General features: G+C 39.8%; 1 protein-coding gene across 3 annotated transcripts in view; it reads right to left on the bottom strand.

The window, feature by feature from the left end:
* GRM5 (glutamate metabotropic receptor 5) overlaps window positions 1–24,977 on the bottom strand; it is a 496,288-nt gene that overhangs the window by 37,888 nt on the left and 433,423 nt on the right. For all 3 annotated transcript variants that reach the window (XM_063095387.1, XM_063095388.1, XM_063095389.1), the window contains exon 7: window positions 10,628–11,567. In XM_063095387.1, the coding sequence (XP_062951457.1) occupies window positions 10,628–11,567 (940 nt within the window). The remainder of the gene's footprint in view (window positions 1–10,627; window positions 11,568–24,977) is intronic.

Genomic DNA, 24,977 nt, shown 5'->3' with positions numbered 1-24,977 from the left:
AGTTTGAAGGTGAAAAAGACAGGCAAGACATCGGATGTCTGCATCTGCTTAGCGCCAGTTCAGCACATTAGCATTCTGCTAATGGGATTTCCTAAGTTCTTCACTGAAGTCAATTTGCTCAGTTTTTCTCAAGTACCTTCGAACATTTCAAACATTCTCATGAGTGAATGTCGAAATCAATTTTTTCTTGTATTTTTCATTAGTTAATCAATGAAAGGTAGAAGTGCTTGCTAGTCTATTTGGGCCTAGAACATTTGGTTCTCATTTTGCTGCACTGGCAGGCACTAGCTTTGTGCATGGAGGAGAAAAGCCTCCTTTTGCCCTGGTCTTTTCTCCAGCAATGGGCTGCACATTCAGTTGTATCTGATGGCTGGAGAGCGCCTGAGAGAAGTGTCCACAGTTCACGCTGAACTCAGGTGCCCTCTTATTTCCCTCTGATGCTCCTCCTGTGCCTTTTTCTGGGACGTCATAATGTGTCTGCCTGAGTTACAGCACACTGTTTGGTGTGCCCGACTCTCACCAGTGGGCCCAATGTGGTCCTGCTCTCAAGACCCTGGTGGGATCCAGAGTGAAGTGGGAGCAGCCAGTATAAGGGAAAGTTAAGACGGCTGGTGCAGCACAGCAGGAAACTTCTTATTCTTTGAGCAGCATGAGGAAGAGTTCTCAGGAGGGCTTGATCTCTTTTTTACCTCCTGAATTACCACAACAGCAGTTTTCTGAGCACCTACTCAAAGCTAACCTAGGGATGAATAAGAATATGTTCTTGCCCTCAGTGATGTCTGGTAGGATATGTTTGTGGGGGCTGGGGCATGAACACAGTGGCCTTCTGTGTGATACACAGAAGTTTTGGGTGAGGAAGACTGAAATCTTCTTTCCCTTTGCCTGAGCCAAGATGGTCTTTCAGGGAGCTTTGTGGTCAGGATATTATCATTCATTCGAATGTCAGATCTTATAAAAGATGTATTAATTTTCTACTGCTGCTGTAAGAAATGACCACAAACTTATAACTTAAAATATCACAAATTTATTATTTTACAGTTCTGAAGATCAGAAGTCTGAAATGGCTTTTACTGGGCCAAATCATGGTGTCAGCAGGGCTGCTTTTTGTGGAGGGTCTGGAGGACAATTCATTTCCTTGCCTTTCCCAGCTAGTAGAAGGTTGCTTGCATTCCTTGGTTTCTAGACCTTCCATTTTTAAAGCTGTCAGAGTCACATCTTCAAATCTCTCTCTGACTGACACCCCAGTTCTCTCTTATAAAGACTCTTGTGATTACATTGGGCCCACCCAGATAAGCCAGGACCATCTTCCCATCTCAAGATCCTTAACATAATTACAACAGCAAAGTCCCCTTTGCCATATAAGGTAATATAATCACAGACTCCAAGGAATAGGATGTGGTCATGTTTGGGGGCTGTTATTCTGGCTACTACAGAGGACATCCATGTTGGTATTATTTTAGGTATTATTTTACCTCCCTTATTCTACTCATGCCATCTAAGATTGAATAAAGTATCACTGTTTGCTTGATTTTTCTTTTGTTTTTATGGTGAACTTATGCTAAGACTCTAATCAATTTCTATCCCAAGCCTTTTCACATTTCCTGTTAGTTAACCATGTTACTCCATCTGGCACTGATGCAGTTGTTTATTTGGACCTGAATGTAGATAGATGACAACTAGTCTCCTGATTTGCACATTGGCTCCAGTAAGGCAAAAGGGTATGATCCTTAGCCAGAAGAGGAGAAGCTGGAGGAATATTTTACAGTCATCTCTGAGACTGCTGTGGAATTTACCAAATGGGCAATGTGGAAAGTACGTTTAATAATCCAACCAATAGCAAGCCTTTTATAATAGCAGTGTTGTTTTTCTTACCCTCAGATGGGCAGGCGATGCCCTAGATTTTAGTGAGTTTGCAAAGTAAGAATCCTAATATGGAGCAAATAGGAAGGAGGGAATGATTACTCGTTTGATATATCCTCTTGAAAGCTTATCAGTCATGCTATTGTGGAAAGAACACGGTGTTTGCATTAAGATATTCCTGGGTTTGAATCTCATTCGTGTCCCTTACCAGCTGTGTGATCTTGGACTGATCACTTAGCCTCTTTCAACTTCAATTTTCTTACTTTTGAAAAGGAGATAATAATAATAATATCTGATTCACATGATTGCTGTGAGCTTACAATATGGAAGTACATGATTCTCGAAGTGAACCTATAGTGTGATTTCTATGTCAGAAGCATCAACATTACTTGGGAGATTATTAGAAATGCAAACTCTGTGGCCCCACCTCAGACCTAATGAATCACAAACTCTGGGTGAGGAGCTTTATTCCAAAAACTAAGAATAGGCAAAGCACATGGAATGGCTCACATATGACTGGGACTTGCTTAACGAATACTGATTGTAATTATTCTTTTCACTGGGAGCTTCATTAGATGCACCATGCTTTGCTTCTCAGTTATCATTTGTTTTGGAAGAGCGAGATCAGTGACAGATCGATGTTTGTTTACCAAGTTGTGGTCTCTCTTTTTTTCTCAAACTAAAAAAGTCATTCAAATAAATGAACGAAAACAACATTATTAGTTTGCATTTCTGGCTGTGTCATTTTATCTCAGCAGAGGGGGAGTCACGCTCTCTGGCAGCTGCTGCCATCGGAGTGTGCTGTCGTGATTCCAGAGGGCAGGCCAGGCAGCAAGCTTGTGCATAGGAGAGATGCAGTGACTGTTTTCTTCAGATGCTTTTATTTTATTTTTTTTTGTCTAAACATAAGTGAACAACATGAGCACACATTTGCCGCACCAAAGAGAGCTTTATATTAGATGATGCTTAAAATTTACCACAGAGATTCATCATTTACTTTCAGCATGGTTAAGTAAAAATGAATCCACATGTCCTGGGTCAAGTTAAAAGTCGTTATTTTTTTTTTTATGAAGAAATATAAGTACACTGCCAAAACTACAACAGTGATGAAAGAAATGGCTAAAACCACAAACCACTTTTTAATTCTGAGGAAAACTTGACTTCTAAAAAAGCACTTTAACAGAAACTTCTTAACCTACCACCTAAGAATATAATGGAAATTTGGAGGGCCAGGGGTCCCCAGGATATAGCAGTGATTTAATAGTAATTCAAGCAATATTTCCAAAGTCAAATATTTCCATTTAAGTAACTTTCCTGAAGAATGAAGTCACGTAACTTCTTATATCATGCCACCGGAGCTGTATTTTGGTGAACATGAACTGAGATGACCTGGTGATTAGGAAAAAGGAAACTCATACCTCGTGGATCTGGACTATGGGATACACTCTGTATTATGCTCACAATGACCCTGTGAGCATAATACACAGAAGAATATTATTGTCCTCATTTTTCAGAAGCTCTGAGAGTTTAAGTGCTTTGTCTAGAGTTGCAGCTTGTAAGTGTCAGAGCCAGGATTAGAATCCACGTCTTTGCTGGCAAAGCTCACTTCCCTACACAACACTACTCCTGCCAAGTTCTAGAATGAGACACTGGCAGACTACCTTGTTCCATAAGGTCACCTTGACTGATCTGCCTGTATTCCAAAACACAAAGCCACCTTTAGGGTCATTTCTCTGAGACTAAAAATCAGTATCAAAATTGATTATGTGGCAGGCATACATTCACTGTGACCTTATTTATCAAAAACAACAACAACAAAATGGGGTACATGGAAAGTGAATCTATCAGAAAGGCAATATTAGAATGAAAAAGAGCTTTGAAGATATATACACATGGGTTTGAATCTCCAATTTTGTTTCCACCACTTATAGATCCCTAACTAAAAGCAGTTTAGCAATATGTGCCTCAGTTAATATTTTTTCTTATCTGTGGATAGGGAATAATACTTTCTGTTATAAAGTATTATGCAAAGATCCAATGAGATAATATATAAAAGCACTTAGCACAGTATCTGTCACAAAGCAGTTGCTTGACAAGCATTTACTGCATAAAGGATGAAGTAAGCCATTAATAATCATTACACATAACAGCACAAGTTAATTTATCTGTTCTCTAGCAAAGAGCAGGGGTGGAGGACATGTAAGTTTTGATTGGGGGTGGTGTTAGCAGGCATCAGGCTGGTGTTGGGGAGGTGGCCATGACTATGAGAGGAATTGGATGTCTATTGTGGGTGCTAAACAGGGAGAAGAGACTGAATAGCTGTTGGGAGAACTGAAGATGGCTGGCTGATGGCTCCCAGAGGCTCAGCTTTGAGGACACACTAGGGGATCTTCCTTTGCCTTTTCCTGTCAGCCTTATCTCTTGTTACCTGCTGACACATGCGTTACATGCTTGTAATTCCCTGCACAAGCATGTTGTTCCTGTGATGCAACACACAGTTACAAAGGTCTGTTGCTGCACAGAAGATTTGTAATCTATCTGTCCCTCTACATGTGTTGGTGCTGAGCACTGCTGTCTGTCAGGCACTGTGCTAGGCACTGAAGGAGATATAAATACTTTTAAGATAGCATTATATAGTTGTGAGAATATTGCATACATACACAAAACAATCTCTGTATTTAGAGGGCCTAGCTCAGTGCCTGGCAATGCTCAGTCCTCAGTGAATATTTATGAATAAATAATGTAAATGAAGAATGTGTGCTAAATGTGTGCTATACACAATAAATGTTCTGAGTTCAGATGAGGGAACGTCTACGAGGTGGTTAAATCTGATAGGATTTCATTGAGGAAACTGGGCCTTGAAAGATAAATAGAATCTTGAGAGAGAGAAGGAAGAGGAGGATTCTAAACAGAAAGAAAGGGCATGAACATCACCTCATACAGACTAATAACCTCTTAATGAACTTTAAGCAATTGGAAATTATGAAAGCTCTCATAATAGTTGGGGTACACTGGAATTCACACAAGAGAACCAATTTTCCAGGCCTATTGTAATTTGGTCAATGGATGTGAAAGGGCTAGCAGTCTTTTTAGCAGGTAGCCTAAATGGGCCCTCATGACAATGTTAATTAAAGCAAAGTTAATTAGGTAATTAAAATGAAATTGGCATATGACAGTTTCTAAAATTAAGGTGGAAGCAACACTAATGATTCTGCCACCTTATTAGAATCCCACGGGATGGTTTTACCTTCTGAAAAAATGTGTGACTTAGAGCTACAGGCCTGTGTCATTAATTTAGCCATGAAAAGTCCACTGCATTTGAGAACCCCAGCCCCATGGCCCTGAGAATTCTGAATCTTGCAGAGCCAGAACTTTAGACTCATCTGATTCAATGCTTTATTTAGGTCCGATCTGATTTTGTGTTCATTGGTCAATTTGCAGCTGAAGTGAAGGCCTTAAACGGAAGCCTGGCATTATCTGCTTGACAATGATGTGATGCTGTACCATGTCGTGCTGGAAATTAGTGTCGAGAAGCAAAATGTTAATCACAGGGACCTCTATACATTGATGGCATAAATAGCATGTTTCTCTATAAAAAATCTATAGTGACTCATTCCCACTTAAAAAAATCTCCTGCTATTTCAGTGAATTGAATGGCTGACTCTGGGTACTTCTCTTCTTCAAGCTCTGGGGTGAGCCGATTTAACTCCCCAGAAAGCTGGCAGATCGGTGAGAATTAGCACTATTCTTTCTCAGGTGCTCAGAGCGCTCCAAGTGTTTCTCTTTCCCCGACCAAAGTGGAAATTGGCTCCTTCTGGCCCACTTCTCACTGAAGATAGGAACTGCTCTTCACTCACCACAGACATGTCTTCTCTTTGGGCTCTGATGAGGTTTTCTAAAGTGAGTCTTGTGGAACTTCATTTCTTTGGAATGTTAGGAGGATTACTTGAAAAATGGCCCTGTGTACAGGTATGGGAAGTGATTGGACGGAGTTAACAAATGAATGATTGGTTTCTACACTGCAAGACTTCTAGGTGTTTACCTCTGATAAGAGAGTAAATCAGAGATTTTTTTCAAACATGTTTGACCAGATAACTTCTTTTTCATGGAGCAATTTGTGAGGCTAATTTTCCAAGAAATATACTTCAAGAAATGCTCAGCCTTAGTGACCATAAGCTAATACCTGAGATAAAAACTGCTTCATCACTCACTAGTCATGAGACTATGGGCAAGTCTTCTAATCTTGCTGTATCTCAAATTCCTTATTTGAAAAATGGGAAGGATGATTGCTTCTACTTGCAATATTTTGTGACAATTAGAAATGTTAGACTAATAATATATATAAAAAGTTCTGTCAGGTGGAAGAACATAGTAGGTGGGGAATAAATGAATCATTTTGGGGGACTATTCTGATTTGCAATTTTTTTTTAACCATCTCCAACTTTGTGCTTCTTCTTCACTTCCTCCTTCCACTCCCCCATCGCCCCCTTCTTCTGTTGCTGCTACCACTATTACTACAAGGTACTACCATTTTCTGTAGTACACACTACTCATTGGCTTATCCGACAAACGCTTGACACCTCTTTACCTTTTCAGTTTCCTTTATGGAGGCTGAAAAGGCTAAATGCATACTTTCTCATATTTTCTTGCAGCTACATTAGACAGTTTTGGCTAATGAGACATAAGGGCAATTCTTATGGGATTCTGAGAAGACCTTTATTTTCCCTAATAAAAGGATGCAATGCATCAATGCATGGAGCTATGACAGCTATCTTGCAACTATTAGTAAAGGCCTAGAGATTGGCAGAGATGTTGATCCTGGCATCAGTGAGCCTCTGAGGAACACCAGGAGGAGTTTCCCTCTATACTTCTTGTAGCATGAAGAAAATCAAACTCAAACAGTATTAGCCTATGGAAATAGGCTTTCTGGTACTTTCAGCCAAACACAATTCTAAAAGGTTTAATTACCATTTATTGAGTGCTTTCTATGTGCTGATAATAAACATTTAGTATATATTACCTCCTTTACTCCTCAAAACAGGTAATATTACCTACCATTTTACAGTAAGAAACAGACCAAAATACCTTATTCAAATTCACATAGCTGGATTTAAATCCAGGTGTGGTTCCAAAGCCAGAACTATAAACTAGTATGTTGTATTTATATCTATTGTCTATGTACAATTTCCAAGAGTGTATGCTAACCTTTGGAAACAGTCACTGTGGCATTAGGAGACATTATAACATTCTTCACTCTAAGGTATACAATTAGCATCCTCTTTAAAATGGAGAGCCGTTGCTGTCTGTCATTAGATGTAGAAGGGAAATGCATAGGCCTTATCTAAAAACAGAGCCCAGACCCAGTCTGGGTTTCCAGCAACCTGCTTCCCCATACACCAGATGGAAGACAGCAGAATAAGGTTGGGCCCAGCATAGTAGCTGCTTCTCCCCAAAGACCTTCATCCAGAGATGGAAGTTACCTATCTTAACTTATGAGGTGGTCTCATTGACATATTACGGAGTCCAAGCCTGAGAAGCACAATTAATGGCAGTAATTTAGAATAAAATGTGAAAATATTAGAAACACCCAAGTTCATTTATTCCCATTATGTAAGTTCCCGTGTGACAGACAATGGCCTTTATAAAATTACAAATTTGAAAGCGAGATAAGTTACTGCATAACTAGTTATATCCTATAATGTGACAAATACTGTATTAGTGTTCTGAACATCTTGACTTTATACCACAGAGAAGAAACATTTAATTTAGGAGCTCATGGAGGCCATAGAGGAAAGGATTTTAGTCAGCATTTCTCTCTGAGGATGATGGCTTAAAAGAGTGAGCAGGTATGGGATGTATGTGATTCAGGAGAAGTATAGCTTTCTTTGCCCTTTTTTCTTTTCCATATTAAAGGCAGTTTTCAGCCTGAATAACCTAGATGATGGGAAAAAAAAAGTCTCTATATAATCAAACTGTGGCCTGCCTCAGCTATAATCACGTAGACAGACCAGAATCTGCCAAGATTGCATAAAGAAAACCCAGTGATTCCAAAGGTCTTCCTTCACCCACTTTGAGGTTCTAATACTCAAATGTACTGACTGTAAGATCCAATCATCAAGAGCTGGCCCTGTAGGGAAAGCAAGTTAAAATGTTGCAACAAAATGCTTAGAATTTCTGTTTTCTGTTGCCACTATCATTGTTTTTGTTTGTCCCTTTGTTTATTAAAGTAGAAATAAAATAGTTGAAAATATCAATCAAATGTTATTAGAGAAACCTTAAAACTATAGCCAGACACAAGATCAATGGATGGGATCAATGACCCAATTCCCAAGCAGAGACTGATGACCACAGGAGTGTGAGGGATAATTGTAATACAGGGTGCTACAGGCTTAATCTCGTGAAAGATAAGAGCACCAGTGGGGAGTAGGAGAGTGCATACTTGGAGATGAGCAAAAAAAAAAAAAAAAAAAAAATCTACCATATTACTACCTTCCCCTCACACCAAATCGTTATTGAGTGTCTTCTGTGTGCCGTGTACCCTTGTTGGTACAGCTAGCCATTGGAGGCATGGTGATGAACAAGGCAGACAATACTGCCACTCTCAAGGAGCTCGCTCTGCTTAAATTGGAACACAGGGTGTGCGATACAGTCTGACAAGGAGTTGAACAATGTGAAGATGGAGATGCCCTGGAAAACCTAGACTGTAAAATCAACATGTCTATGGATTTGTACTGCCTCTTTTGATGCTATCTCTGTTACTAGGACCATCCTGATTGTGTACCTGTCACAGAGACTTTCAGATGTAGAAGAAGACTGACAATTGTTTATTTAGTTAATCCACATAGCAAATACTTACGGAGCGCTTACTATGTTGCAGATACTACATGTGTCAACTCACTTAGTCCTCATGACCACTGTATGAAGTGTGCATATCATTATCTCCATTCATCAGAGGAGGAAGTTGAGGCGTGGAGACGTTAAGCAAATCTGCCTAAGTGACACAGCTGATCAGTGATGCTGCAAGCATTCAATCCCAGTGCTGTCTTGCACTCTATTCTGCTGCCTTCAATGAAGACTAAGAACATCCTGGCGACACAGCCAGTGTTCTTTGCCATCATTCCATGCTGTCTCTCTAAGGAGCCTTCCCTGGTGAGTTTTTGAGGTGTTTAGACATAGACTCACAATCCCCTCCCTCCATTACCTGTCTGTTTTATATATTAGGCTTCCCTAGAAGAGTTTGTTTGAAAAAAAGGTTTGAAGAAAAGCTGATAAAATAAAAGCTCAAAAAATAAATTTTCTTAGCTAAAATGAAAAGCTGATCTTGCAGAAGTTTCAGAAAAAGAATGTTTCATAGAGGAGTCAGGAAGGCAGATGGAAAACATGCCAGAAGGTTAGATTTATGGAAGGCCTTCTGTGTACAGGCCATGACATTCACAGGATTTATTGAAGAAGGAGAAGACACAATTTAAAATTTAGTTGAATATCTCGCATGATGTACATGGAAATATATGAGAAGTGTAAAGGAATTAGAAAAGAGAGAAGCAAGGATATAAGTTAACAATGCAGATGAATCGAGCCTTGTGGATAAACGTCAAGTATCCCATGAGTCCTCTCAAACTTCAGAAGACAGTATCTTTACCATCACCATAATTCATGTTTTAAAGAATGAGGGCTGATTGAAAAGTAGGACTTTCATGCAGGCTAAATGACGGTATAGGAGAATAGTTCAAGCAATAATATTTAGATATTTATCTTCCATATGAAAGATACTTATCTTCCATTTATTCATCTAGCTTTTAGAAATACTGTCAAATCTCAGTAGAGTTAACAGGGCTGATGTCCTGACTAGCTCTTTTAATATGTACTTCTCATAATAGAAGAGATCTTTATCCCCAGTGTATGGGAATAAAGAGATCCTTATTTCTGATTATCAACAATCTCTGTAGCCTTTATAATACCTCAGAATTTGTTCCCAAGCCACTGGTAACATGATCTCATTGTCTATTGAAGTGCTTTGGGACAATTTATCACCTAAGAAAGCCCCTCCCATGGGAGAAATCATTGGCTATTGGTTCCAGATTCTTTTCAGATAGAAATGGTCCAGTAACTACTACCTATAATATTGAACTTGGAGGTGGTATAGGACTGCAGGCAACAGAGAATTGGGAAACTGACTGGTTATTTAGAACAATTACATGTAAAGCCCATTTGTTGTTTTGCCCTTTTCAACTACTTAGACATCTCCTAAAGAGTTCATATTGTCCATTAAGAATTAAAATATAAGTTCTACATTCTTTTGCCTCTATGGAATAGGCAGTCAAAGGCTCTTCTGGACTTGCATAAGATTCAGGCACATGCCAGTACAGTCAGATGTGTAAGTTCTGCTCTCAGCATAATCTTTTTTGTTAATAACGATCTTCTCTACTCTGCTCTGTTGAACTAGGATTTAGTCCACAATGTGTCTCTGTCCCCTGAGGGTCCCTGGCTCAGCGACTTAACTCTTCTCTCTCTGCCCTCCTAACCTCACTCTCCTTTTGCCATAACTCTTTATGATTTCAATTTCTGTGTTTCTAGCCCTGGCCTAAGTAACTGTACTCACATCCAATTAACCCCACAAAAACCATTCAGTGAGAAGGTCTCAAGCCCTGAGGCACCCTGCCACTCACAGTTTCATTCACTCAGATATCTCCCATTTAAAAGATCTGGGAAGCAACTGGAACTGCTTCACTATGGGGACCAGTGCCCCATATGCCCCCTCAACTTTTACCTTAGAGTTTCCCCAGAGGAGCCCCTCCTCTTCCACAGGTTGACTAGGCTGCTGGATCTGCTGGCCGCGGAGGATGACTTGCCATCCCCTACATGCATGCGCACCACAGTGGACGTGGTGAAGGCGCTGCGCACATTTCTCTCTGGCTTGGCCAGGATGATGTACACCTTCGGCACAAACATGCAGCCTAGGGCCACCGTGGCACTGAGGCTGACAGAGAAACACATGGTGATGATTTTGTAGTTGCTGCCAAAGTAGATTGGCACAAAGGCCAGCCATATAATGCAGGTGGTGTACATTGTGAAGGCGATATACTTGGCTTCATTGAAGTTAGCTGGAACATTTCTGGTCTTGAACGCGTAGAAGGTACAGCTCAAAATCAACAATCCATTGTATCCTAGAGGAGTGACAACTCCTAGGTTGGTGGTGTTACAAATCAGGTAGACTTCTCGAATGCTTGGGTAGTCATGCATTATATCAGGAGGCTCCATTATGAAGAGAGCAACTATGATGCCCAATTGGATGCATATGAGAATGAAAGCAATCACTAGCTGGGCACAGGCACTCATAAATCTGGGCTTTTTGGTACAGATCTTCTTCTTGCTGCCAGCCAGGATCCTTGCAATACGGTTAGTCTTGGTTACAAGTGCTGAGTAGCTCATGGCTGGGGAGAGACCTATGCCAATTCTCTGAAGGTAGCAGTAAATCTGTTTGGGCTTTGCAATGAGGCAGAAGGTACATAAGTAGCCCAGGCAGATGCCAGCAAGGATAATGTAGCAGAGCTCCCTGCTAGAGGACTTGACTACTGGTGTATCACGGTAAATGATGAAGACTGTGGTAACAAACAGGGTGGCCAGCAGGCCGAGGCAGGCAAACACCACCGCTGCAATGGGCTCAGGGTCCCCCCAGCGAAGATACTGTACTGGGATCAAATCACAACCTGCAGAGACACAAACACATATTGTAAAAGAGGGAGTGACGTTTACTTGGGTCACATGTCCTTAAGCTACAAGCAGCTATTTATGATCATTTCAGTTAGTCTCCCATCTACCTTTCTAATTTCAGTATCCCATACTACTCATTCCTTTATATATTCATTCAGAACATCTCCATCTTTATGTTATTGAATACACTCTGTGATAGAGGAGCTGTTCTAGGTTCTGAAGTGAAATAAGGAAGAACATATTCCCTGCCCTCATAAAAATATTAGGGGGCCTTTAAAACAATTACTTATAACTGGGATGAGGGCTATGAAGAAGTAGAGCATGACCCAGTCCGTGGGAGCAGTAAAGGGCTCCCACAATGGGAATTAGCAAATAAATGTGTTGGTTTGACTGAACTTGGGGATCAGCAGGCTTGTCAACACAGGTCCCCTCTAAGAAAAGGAGGCATGAAAGGAGGTCACTGGACCCTAATGTGATGCGTGGTCTGAGATGAGGCTGGGAGGCAGGCAGGAGGAGAGCCTTGCAGGTCAGAGTCCTAGAACAATAGGAAGCTATTGTAGTCTATGTAGAGTAGAAGAGGGACAGGATCAAATTTGTGTGAATTTTAAACATTCCGTTGTTTGCTATGTGGATTTTGAATGAGGTAAAAGTGTGGACCAATTTGAGAATTACTTTGGAGCCATATAGAGGGTTCAAATGGATGTGGGAGCACGTGAAAAGTAAAGGTATCAAAGAGGACGAACACTGGTAAAGAAAAGTTGGTATTTTCCAGAGAATCCTGTGGTTTAGATGTTATAGAAGAGAAGATACTGTTGTAAAAGAAGTTTTCATAAGAAAACTGACCCTAACGGCAGGCATAAGGCGGGCCAACATTCCAAAAATTATTCACTACTCATGGCATGCAGTTATTAATATTACTTGATCACGTAGCAGAAAAAAAGTGACAGAATATAGCGTCATTTTGGTTACCTGTCTTCTTTTAAAACTTCTTTAGAACAGTGTATACTTTACTTGGCTGTGTACTGGAATCACCTAGAGACACTTTTTAAAAAAATATTGAGGCTAGAGTCTCACTGCTAGAATTTCTGGTTTCATTGGCTGGGGTGTGGCCTTGACATCAGGATTTTCTAAAGACATCTCAAGTGCTTCTAATGTGCAGCCAAATTTGAGAACCATTGCTCTAGGAGGATCATTCCTGTCAATTTTGTGTGTGTGTGTGTATATATACACTTAAAAAAAGAATTAAGATAGCTTCATTGAGTGTGTAGGAAAGGAGATAAGTAATCTGGAGTATTGGACATTCGAGGAATATGGCAGCGATTGCTAATTGCCTGCAAATATCCATTCTCCTCTATATTCTCAGCAACAGATCTCCTATTTCATTTCAATGTTAAAGGATGCAGCTAAATTACTACATTTCCCATCAACTATTATAGTCAAATGTGGCATATGACTAGGTTTTAGCCAATAAGATATAAATACAGGATTCCTTAAAGGAAAATTACTCATTTATGAGAGCACCCTTCCTGCTTTTTCTTGCTTTCTCCTTCTGCTACCTGGAATATAAACATGATGGCTAGAGCTCCAGCAGTTATCTTGGACTTTAAGGTAACTTTAAGGACAGAAAGCATGTTCTGGGTTTGGTAGAGAAAAAAAGAGGGTGTCCGAGTCCCTAATAAACCTAGAACCACCCACTAGCTCTGGACTATGTATATCCATATCTCCGTTGTTTAAGTTACTTTTTCCCCCCAATACATGCAGTCAGACCAAATTGGAATATGGGTAAAGTTTTCCTATTAACTTGTCATATCCCACGATCAAGGGTGTTGCTGTAAGTGGCTTTGAATATTAATGGTATTCCGCTATTGACAGGTAGGGGAGGCCACAGTAATGATAGCAAAGAAGCACGTGAATCTCCCAAAATATGTCTAAGGTAACTCTGCTGCAGAAAGGGAAGTAAAGGGAACATCTTTCTTCTTGCCCTTATTTCTGCCCTGCTGGTCTCTTGCTTCAAGATCTCAGGTTGTAGATAGTGCCATTGTTAAATTTATTATGGGTTTAATAGGATTTATGAGTTACCCTGGGATCCTCGGCACACTGCAAAATTCTGTGGTAAAATGTATTCTTATTCTAAATAACTGTGCATTGGAACAAAGTGCTTTTAACTTAAAAAAAAGTGTGAATAGCCCATATTAAACATAAGATAGTTATTTTATATAATGTAATTAATTATAAACAAATACAGATCTCATTGTTAATAAATATATCTTTGTCCATATTTTCAGTCATCTGTGTTCACATATGATGCTTATATGTTGGAATTCAACCTCTGATACTTTTGTATACCATGGAGTTTAGGTTTATATTTACAACTTTGTTCCTCATACAGACTATTTTATAAAAGGAAGACCTAACTATTCCTATTTTTATTCTTCCATAACAGTTTATTCATAGCACTGATTTGACAATGAAATTTATACCTACTGTAGCTAATTATATAGAGGACTGTTTCCACTGCTAGGTCATGAACTACCAACATGCATAGGAATTTACTGATAATGTGGTATGTGAGACAGGAATCCTTTCACTGGGTAAAAAAATCAACTAAACATATAAATATTTACTTTAAGGGCTTTAATTTTACCCCATTTTTTCCCTGCTGTCCTGCTAAATCTTACTTGCTTTTATCTAAATATAATTAGCACCCTAGGTTTCAAGATGGCGGTGGCTGCGGCGGTTGGCACGGAGTAGCTGAGATGGAAAAGGCGGCCACTGGGCCTCAGGCAGCCGGGAAACTTGTGGACCTTCCTCTTGCCATCTCTTAAGGGAGGACCGCTGCTGGTGGCCGGTTGTGGGGGGTGACCGCCACTTTGCCCCTGGCAGGAGAGGCTGCCTCATTTACAGGCAACAGCTTTGAAGTGTGGAGCAGGAAAAGAACTGTTTCTTAGCTGCAAAAGCGAGTCTCGAAACAGGGAACACAGCGCCAGGGCTGCTGTGGATGCAGCCAGGATCCCGGAGGCCGGGGCCGCGCTGAAGGCGGCCAGCTGCCCTATTCAGGATTCGAGGTTTCAGGCCGGCATTAAAGAAGATTCCTGGGAGCGCCCAAGCTGCGCCGTGACTGAACAGCCCGAGGCAGCAGTGGCCTAGAACGGGGAAGGCGGCAAACCAGAGGCAGAGAGTGAGCACCCGACCTGGCACAACCCTGTGAGTGACCCCTGGCCCAGCTCTGTTCGGGGGGATTACGCCCACCCGGCTCCCGCCTGCACCACCAGGCCACTCACCGCCCTGGGGCTGCCTCCATTTTCCCAGATGCGGGCAGCTCCGCCCGGCTCGGCCGTCACTGAGCCTTCCCACATGCTTGGCCTGGCGCGGGGCTTCCCGGAGCCTGCGGGCCAGCCTCCCCTCCCACTCCCTCCGTGGTTCTCTAGCGGGGCTGGTGCCAGGGGGCATCCCCGGCCAGTGTCGGGAGGGCAAGGAAGTACGGGGGGGCTGACTGTCACTCCACCACACCCTGGACTCCGGCCCCCAGTAAACTTCCTGTTACTGGGAGGCAGATACCATCTCTGTGGCCACCAGTTCGGAAAAAAGCCTAACCAATTTCTGGCTGGGAATAGTGTGGTAGGAGAGTTCCCAGGTCCGCTTGAACCTGCCGGAGAGCAGGCTGCCGGTGGGCGCTAGATTCGGTCTATGCCGGGGAGATACAAAGGTGAACAAGACCTGAGAAAGATCTACACAGTGCTACAAAGGCACCCAGAGAGACCGGTCGTCTGTGCCTAGCAGAAACCTGGTAGACTTCCTGGGCGAGGCAGTGCCGAGTAGGGTCTTGAAGGCCCAGCTGATAGAAGAGGGGTGCAGAAGACATGCCCCAGCCCAGCACAGTGCGCACAGAGTGGGGTGACGTGCGACCTGGGAGGCGGAGACTCGACAGAAACCACACACGTCGCCACTGCATGATCCAACAGCCTGGGCCAGAGCACACGGAACAGGGAGAAGTCCTGCACAGGAAGTGAAAGCTCAACAGAGATCACACACCCTGTGGTACGTGATCCACCAGCCCAGCAGAGTCCAAGCTGACCAGAAAGGTGGCTCCCCGGAGAAGCCCAAGACCCGAGGCAACCACACACACAAGGCACTAGAGGCCAACTGAGCAGTCACGGAGGGAGCCATACCAAATTGGCAACCACAGCAACATCCTAGTTAGTCATTAGTCTCAAACCGGTGGTCTGTGAAACCCCCTGCCACAATGAATAAACACCAAAAAAAAGATACCAGAAATACAAAAAATCAAGAAAGTACACCACCAAAAGTTAATAAATCTCAAACTCTAGATCCTATAGAACAAGAAGCCCTTGAAATGACTGACAAGGAATTTCGAGTGATAATTCTAAGGAAACTGAATGAGATACAAGAAAACTCAGCTAGACATCATGATGAAATGAGGAAAAGTATACAGGATCTGAAAGAGGAAATGTACAAGGAAATCAATGTCCTGAAAAAAAATGTAGCAGAACTTGCTGAACTGAAGAAGTTATTCAGCGAAATAAAAAACACAACGGAGAGTTTAACCAGCAGGCTTGCGGAAGTTGAAGAGAGAACCTCTGAACTTGAAGATGGGCTGTTTGAAATAACACAAGCAGACAAAAAGAAAGAAAAAAGAATCAAGGACATGGAAGAAAATCTGAGAGAGATATCAGACAACCTTAAGCGCTCAAATATCCAAGTCATGGGTATTCCAGAAGGGGAGGAAAATGGAGATTCCATGGAAAACATATTCAACAAAATAGTGGCAGAAAACTTCCCAGGTATAGGAAAAATCACAGATCTTCAGATCCAGGAAGCTCAACGATCTCCAAACGTATTCAACCCAAAAAGGCCTTCTCCAAGACATGTCATAGTCAAATTGGCAAAACTCAGAGACAAAGAGAGAATCTTAAAAGCTGCAAGAGAGAAGCGTCAAATCACCTATAAGGGAGCCCCAATCAGGCTAACATCAGACTTCTCATCACAAACCCTAAAAGCTAGAAAGGAATGGGATGATATTTTCAAAATACTAAAAGACAAAGATTGCCAGCCAAGAATACTCTACCCTGCAAGGCTATCCTTCTGAAATGAAGGGCAAATAGTATATTTCTCAGACAAACAAAAACTGCAGGAGTTCACTACCACACTACCACCCTTACAAGAAATCCTCAAGGGAGTACTGGGTTTGGTTCCTGAAAAATAACTACCACTGCCATAAAAACCTAAGAAAAATCAATATCCACTAGTATAATAAAAATGGCATCCATGAAGAGAAAACAAGCAAACAAAAACACTATCTACAACCTAAGGAACCAACAAACACAGAAACCAAACAGTAAATCAGAAAGCAAGGAACAAAAGACACCTAAGACAACCAAACAACCAATAAAATGCTAGGAATAAATCAACACCTTTCAATAACAACTCTTAATGTAAAAGGCTTAAATTCCCCAATCAAAAGACACAGACTGGCTGACTGGATCAAAAAGGAGGACCCAACTATATGCTGCCTACAAGAGACCCACCTCACCCATAAAGATTCACACAGACTAAGAGTGAAAGGATGGAAAAAGATTTACCATGCAAACAGAAAAGAAAAATGAGCTGGAGTAGCTATTCTTATATCTGACAAAATAGACTTTAAACTAAAAACCATAAAAAGAGACAATGAGGGACACTACTTAATGATAAAAGGACTGATCCATCAAGAAGACATAACAATCATAAATATGTATGCACCCAATGTTGGAGCAGCCAGATTTATAAAACAAACGCTATTAGACCTAAAGAAGGAAATAGACACTAATACCATAATAGTAGGGGACCTGAACACCCCACTGTCAATATTAGACAGATCATCTAGGCAAAGAATCAGTAGAGAAACACAAGATCTAAACAAGACTCTAGACCAATTGGAATTGGCAGATATCTACAGAACATTCCACCCAACAGCCTCAGAATATTCTTTCTTCTCATCAGCACATGGATCATTCTCCAGGATAGATCACATATTAGGTCACAAATCAAGTCTCAATAAATTCAAAAAAATTGGAATTATCCCATGTATCTTCTCAGACCACAATGGATTAAAACTAGAAATTAATAACAAACGAAACTCTGGAAACTATACAAACACATGGAAATTAAACAGCATTCTACTTAATGACATATGGGTCCAAGAAGAAATCAAGCAGGAAATCAAAAAATTTCTTGAAACTAATGAAAACAATGATACATCATACCAAAACCTGTGGGATACTGCAAAAGGAGTATTGAGGGGAAAATTTATTGCATTAAATGCTCACTTCAGAAGAATGGAAAGATGTCAAGTGAACAACCTAACACTTCACCTTCAAGAACTAGAAAAACAAGAACAATCCAAACCTAAAGTTAGCAGACGGAAAGAAATCATTAAGATCAGAGCAGAACTGAATGAAATTGAAAACCAAAAAACAATTCAAAAGATCAACGAATCAAAAAGTTGGTGTTTTGAAAAGATAAATAAAATTGACAAACCATTAGCATGGCTAACAAAAAAAAGAAGAGAGAAGACTCAACAAAAATTAGAAATGAAAAAGGCGATATTACAACTAATTCTTCTGAAATACAAGGAATCATTCGAGACTACTATAAACAACTATATGCCAACAAATTTGAAAATCTGGAGGAAATGGATAAATTTCTGGACACACACAAGCTCCTAAAACTGAACTGTGAAGACGTAGAAAATTTGAACAGACCAATAACAATAAAGGAGATTAAAGCTGTTATCAGAAGGCTCTCAACAAAGAAAAGCCCAGGACCAGATGGATTCACAGCAGAATTTTACCAAACATTCAAAGAGGAATTGACACCGATTCTTTACAAACTATTCCAAAAGATTGAAACGGACGCAAATCTCCCAACCTCATTCTATGAAGCAAACATCATCCTGATACCAAAACCAGGTAAAGATATAACCAAAAAAGAAAACTACAGGCCGATATCCTTGATGAATATAGATGCAAAAATCCTCACTAAAATACTAGCAAACAGAATACAGCAACACGTACGTAAAATTATTCATCACGATCAAGTGGGATTCATCCCAGGGATGCAAGGTTGGTTCAACATACGCAAATCAATAAATGTGATACACCATATTAATAAAGTCAAACACAAGGACCATATGATCATCTCTATAGATGCTGAAAAAGCATTTGATAAAGTTCAGCACTCATTCATGACAAAGACCCTCTATAAGTTAGGTATAGAGGGAAAGTATCTCAACATAATTAAAGCCATATATGCCAAACCCACTGCCAATATCATCCTGAATGGGGAAAAGCTGAAAGCTTTTCCTTTAAGAACAGGAACTAGACAAGGATGCCCACTCTCACCACTCCTATTCAACATAGTGTTGGAAGTACTAGCCAGAGCAATCAGAGAAGAGAAGGAAATAAAGGGCATCCAGATTGGAAAAGATGAAGTCAAACTGTCCCTGTTTGCAGATGACATGATCCTATATATCGAACAGCCTAAAACCTCTCCAAAAAAACTCTTGGAATTGATAAATGATTTCAGCACAGTAGCAGGATACAAAATCAACACCCCAAAATCAGTAGCATTTCTTTTCTCCAATAGTGAACATGCAGAACGAGAAATCAAGAAAGCCTGCCCATTTACAATATCCACCAAAAAAATAAAATACTTAGGAATTGAGTTAACCAAGGAGGTGAAAAATCTCTATAATGAGAACTACAAACCACTGCTGAGAGAAATTAGAGAGGATACAAGAAGATGGAAAGATATCCCATGCTCTTGGATTGGAAGAATCAACATAGTGAAAATGTCCATACTACCCAAAGTGATATACAAATTCAATGCAATCCCCATCAAAATTCCAAAGACATTTTTCTCAGAAATGGAAAAAACTATCCAGACATTTATATGGAACAATAAAAGACCACGCATAGCCAAAGCAATGCTGAGCAAAAAAAATAAAGCTGGAGGCATAACACTACCTGACTTTAAGCTATACCACAATGCGATAATAACCAAAACAGTATGGTACTGGCATAAAAACAGACACACTGACCAATGGAATAGAATAGAGAATCCAGAAATCAACCCACACACTTACTGCCATCTGATCTCTGACAAAGGCACCAAGCCTATTCACTGGGGAAGGGACTGCCTCTTCAGCAAATGGTGCTGGGATAACTGGATATCCATATGCAGGAGAATGAAACTATAACCATACCTCTCACCGTATACTAAAATCAACTCAAAATGGATTAAGGATTTAAATATACACCCTGAAACAATAAAACTTCTTAAAGAAAACATAGGAGAAACACTTCAGGAAATAGGACTGGGCACAGACTTCATGAATACGACCCCAAAAGCACAGGCAACCAAAGGAAAAATAAACAAATGGGATTATATCAAACTAAAAAGCTTCTGCACAGCAAAAGAAACAATTCACAGAGTTAAAAGACAACCAACAGAGTGCGAGAAAATATTTGCAAAATATACGTCTGACAAAGGATTAATATCCAGAATATATAAGGAACTCAAACAACTTTACAAGAAGAAAACAAGCAACCCAATTAAAAAATGGGCAAAAGAGCTAAGTAGGCATTTCTCTAAGGAAGATATACAAATGGCCAACAGACATATGAAAAAATGCTCAACATCACTCAGCATCCGGGAAATGCAAACCAAAACCACACTGAGATACCATCTAACCCCAGTTAGGATGGCTAAAATCCAAAAGACTCTGAACGATAAATGCTGGCGAGGTTGCGGAGAAAAAGGAACTCTCATACATTGTTGGTGGGACTGCAAAATGGTGCAGCCTCTATGGAAAATGGTATGGAGGTTCCTCAAACAATTGCAGATAGATCTACCATACGACCCAGCTATCCCACTGTTGGGAATATACCCAGAGGAATGGAAATCATCAAGTCGAAGGTATACCTGTTCCCCAATGTTCATCGCAGCACTCTTTACAATAGCCAAGAGTTGGAACCAGCCCAAATGTCCATCATCAGATGAGTGGATACGAAAAATGTGGTACATCTACACAATGGAATGCTACTCAGCTATAACAACGAATGAAATACTGCCATTTGCAACAACATGGATGGACCTTGAGAGAATTATATTAAGTGAAACAAGTCAGGCACAGAAAGAGAAATACCACATGTTCTCACTTATTGGTGGGAGCTAAAAATTAATATATAAATTCACACACACACACACACACACAAAAAAAAAAAAAAAAAAAAAAAAAACCGGGTGGGGGGAAGAAGATATAACAACCACAACTACTTGAAGTTGATACGACAATTAAACAGAGAGGACATTGTTGGGGGGGAGGGGGCGAGGGAGAAGGGAGGGAGGTTTTGGTGATGGGGAGCAATAATCAGCCACAATGTATATCGACAAAATAAAACTTAAAAAAAACATATATATATATAATTAGCACCCTAACTTTTAAATGCTTTGCTTAGGATAACATTCACCTATTTTTATTTCACATATATTCTTGAACTCTTCATGTGCAGCCATTAACATCACGTGTAAAGAAAACTCATTAGATATATGTGTTAGAAAATATTCATGAGACATGCCTCTAATGTGAAGTGATTATTTTCACAAATTTACCAGAATTTATACATTTAAATGTGAGGCATACCTCTAATGTGTTGTGATTATTTTCACAAGTTTACCAGATTTTATACATTCAAATGAAAGTTTTTTCATTTAATGTGAACTACTCAGGAAGCTTTATGTTTAGTTTAATAACACTGTCTTTGCACAAAATAATTTTGGAACTATTCTCTTGGAATAGCAAATTGTACACTCAGAGTTATAATCACTGAATCTTATAACTGAATAAGATCTTAGAGTTTCCAAAAATGGATGTGTATTACAATCACTTGGGGAGTCTAAGAAATACAATTCAAGGGTCTAAACTCAGGAGCTTTTGAGTCAGTACGTTAGGGTGGGCCAAAGGAATCTTATTTGAATAAGCAACCTCAGTGACTGTACAATTATTTCTTGGTTTTTGGTTGCTGACTTAACCTTAGAGATTATCAGGTTGACTTCTCATCCAGCGTGTGAATGTCTTATATAATAACTTCAAGAGGTGATCACCCTAACCCTACTTAAGGCTTTCCATGAACTGCAGTGTCTCAAGGCTAGAACTAGTGGGGGGAGGGATAAATTGGAAAGGCAGGAGGTCAGAATGGCAGGTGAAGAAACCAATCAGAAGGCTATCACAAGAGGATAGTCAGGTATGAGAAGCAAGGGGAAAATGTAGACACTGTATTAGAGAAAATAATCAACTGTTAAAGACATTTCAGAACTAAGATTGAAATAAATTATGAAGTAGACAGAAGAGTTAAGGAGAGAGGCTTCTAACTGAGTGGATGGCAATACTATTGTAGAAAGAAAAGGGTCACCTTTTATGGGAGTGATATCTAGTTCCAGTTTGGATGTGTTGTGTTTAGATTGTCTATGACCTAGTAAAGAGATGGAAACAGAAGTTTAGAAGAAATATCAGGGTGGAAGTCACAGCTTCAGAAGCCATCTATTTATAGGTGGAAATAGCATATGTGGAAATAAATAAATGCAATAGATGAGGAAATTCATAGATGTAAATGAGAGCAGAACCTAGCTAGTGTTAACACCAACATTCAGGAATAGCAGAAGAAGAGGATATGATAAGGAAGACATAGATAGACTTGCTAGATAGAAGCAAGTATATCAGAAGTCCAAAGAAAGTGGCTGACTGGATAGCCCATGATATTCCCCTCTGACAGTATCGCGTCAGTTTTTCTTTTATTTTTTATCCTTACTGAGATAACTTGCACAAAGCTTCAAGCTTCAGGTTCACAGATCTCTATCCTGGTATAATATCATTGTATGTTTTTATTTATTTATTTATTTATTTTCTCTACTACTATTAGATCTATTTCTTTTGAATGGGAGTTAGTATCCTTCCTAACATGGAACGTATTCTACCAAATCTCAAAATCTTGAGATAATGCTAATATTATTATGCTGTAAATTTAAATTCCCGTTGATTACTATCCCTATTGTGTGCTTTGGTGTACAAACATCTGAATACCCAGTTATTCTTCCTAACAGCATCATGCTTGTTTTCGATCTTTTCCACCAATAAGCCTTTTCTCCTTTCTTTACCCCTCTGAATTTGTATCTCTAGATACAGAATTCTTTCTGTAGTATCCATATCCCCGATCCTTTAGTATTTTTTATTCACTTAGCTTAAGATAAACTTTTCAATCACTTCATAGTTCAGAAGGATTGGAAGTGTTGTGTGTATGTATGCATGTATGTGTGTGTATAGTTTGATTAATTATATTTTAAGGTATGTTTTCCCTACTTGATTATAAGCACCTTGATGTTACAGAGTGTCTGTTTTGCTCACAAATGCATCTTCAATACTGAGCATATTGCCTCCCTCATATGGTCAGTATAGAAATGTACAAATTAACATATTTACTGTATAATTGATGTATATAATTTTCATTCTGGTGTGTGGATCTAGTCATTCTTTTTTGCTGCCTTTAAGAAGATCCAAGTTAAAGAACTATTATTTACTGTCATAGACAAGTCTGAATTCAGTGCACTACACCTGAAATTTAGAGTCAAGATTCTGGTGCCCAGAAAGGGCAAAAACTAGGTGCTGTGGACTGACTGTCCCTCCAAAACTCATTGAAGCTTGACCTCCATTGTAACAGTGTCAAGAGGGTGGGAAACCCAATTGTGGTATTTGAAAGGTGGGGCCTTTAGGAGGTGGTTGGATTGTGAGAACAGTGCCCTCATGAATAGATTAATCCATTCATAATGTAATGGGTTAATAATTTAATGGGTTATCAGGGAGTGGTTCTGATGACTTTATGAGGAGAGCAAGTGAGCATGTTAATGCTCTTGCTCATGCCATTCTCTCCATGTGATTGCCTGCATCACCACGGTACCCTGTAGAGAGTTCCCATCCAGGAAAAGGCCCTCATCACATGTGCCCACTGGACTGTGTACTTCCCAGCCTCACAAACTATCAGATAAATTTTGTTTTCTTATAAATTACCCAGTTTCGAGTATTCTCTTATATGCAAAAGAAAATGGACGAATACACTAGGTAAACAGCTGAAAGGCTTATATCTGCCTAGGGGTGTGACATGTTTACATTAGAAATATTGCTGGTACTGACTTGTCATTTGAGACATGTTTTATAATTGATTAATCTCATTTTGAATAATGCAATGGATATGGAAAGTATTTGTAGAGGAAAGAAGGAGGTAGTAAACAAAAGTAATTCTTTAACAAGTGCCGGCAAACTATAAAATTCAGTCACAGATCCCTAGACGACTGATAATTTTTTACTTTAGGACAGAAAACAACAAAACCAAAAAAGGTCTTTGCAGGGAAGGCATATTTTAGAATTGATTGATTTCTACCATTTCCTTTTTTTAAAAATTGAAACATAATTGACACGTATTTTCAGGGTACAGAGTTGACTGTCAGTACTTGTATACAATATGTGATAAATGAATCAGGATAATTAGCATATTCATCATTAAAAAACCATAGTCATTCTTTGTGTTCATTAACCAGTTTCTCCCTTTCCTTAGTTTAAAACAAAATACACCATAATCATTCCCTCAAATAAAAATTTTGTCTTTATCCAAAATGCTAAGCAAGTTTTGTTGGTAACTATCTCAGTAGGAAGCTGCCTTATTCCTGCTAATGTCACCATTAAAAAAGGAGGAAACTAACATTTATTAAGTGCCTACTATATGTCAGGTGCTATCCCAGAAATTTTATGTAATCTCCATAATAAACAAGTGAGGTAAATATCATTATCTCTGTTTTGCAGAGGGGGTAATATGAGATTTAAGAAGATAAGTTATTTTAGGACTGAGATTAAAACCCTGTGGTTATTTATTTATTTATTTACTTACATTACTCATTTTAAAATTTTTGTTTCAGTAGAGGAAGTAACCTTGTCAATTGCTCCTCTGAAAGAGGTCCTGAGGCTACTTAGTAGGAGAAAGAATCATGATTAATTAACAACACCTGCCATGGGTGAGTTGGGGCGAGTGGCAGCATAAGTATTTGATATTTGTTATCCTAACTTAAATCCACGTGGCCTCCTGAGAAATCTCATTGGTTCAAACTCTTTGGCAAGATTCTCCTCCTGGCCTGTGTCCTGGGGGTTGCTTGCCAGAGACACTGATAGGTAAGTTGCTGCTCTTGGGTCCCTAATGTTTTCCAGCACAGAAAATTTTATGAATGGGCACAGAATACCCACAGCACAAGAGAACAAAGGCTGATCATGGACATTCCCAATTTTGTTAGAGAGCACACTCATA

This window comes from Cynocephalus volans, chromosome 4, assembly GCF_027409185.1.
Source record: "Cynocephalus volans isolate mCynVol1 chromosome 4, mCynVol1.pri, whole genome shotgun sequence".
In the NCBI taxonomy this organism is placed as follows: domain Eukaryota; kingdom Metazoa; phylum Chordata; class Mammalia; order Dermoptera; family Cynocephalidae; genus Cynocephalus; species Cynocephalus volans.
Note: the sequence above shows the minus strand (reverse complement) of the source record. Positions and strands in the feature narration are given on the sequence as shown.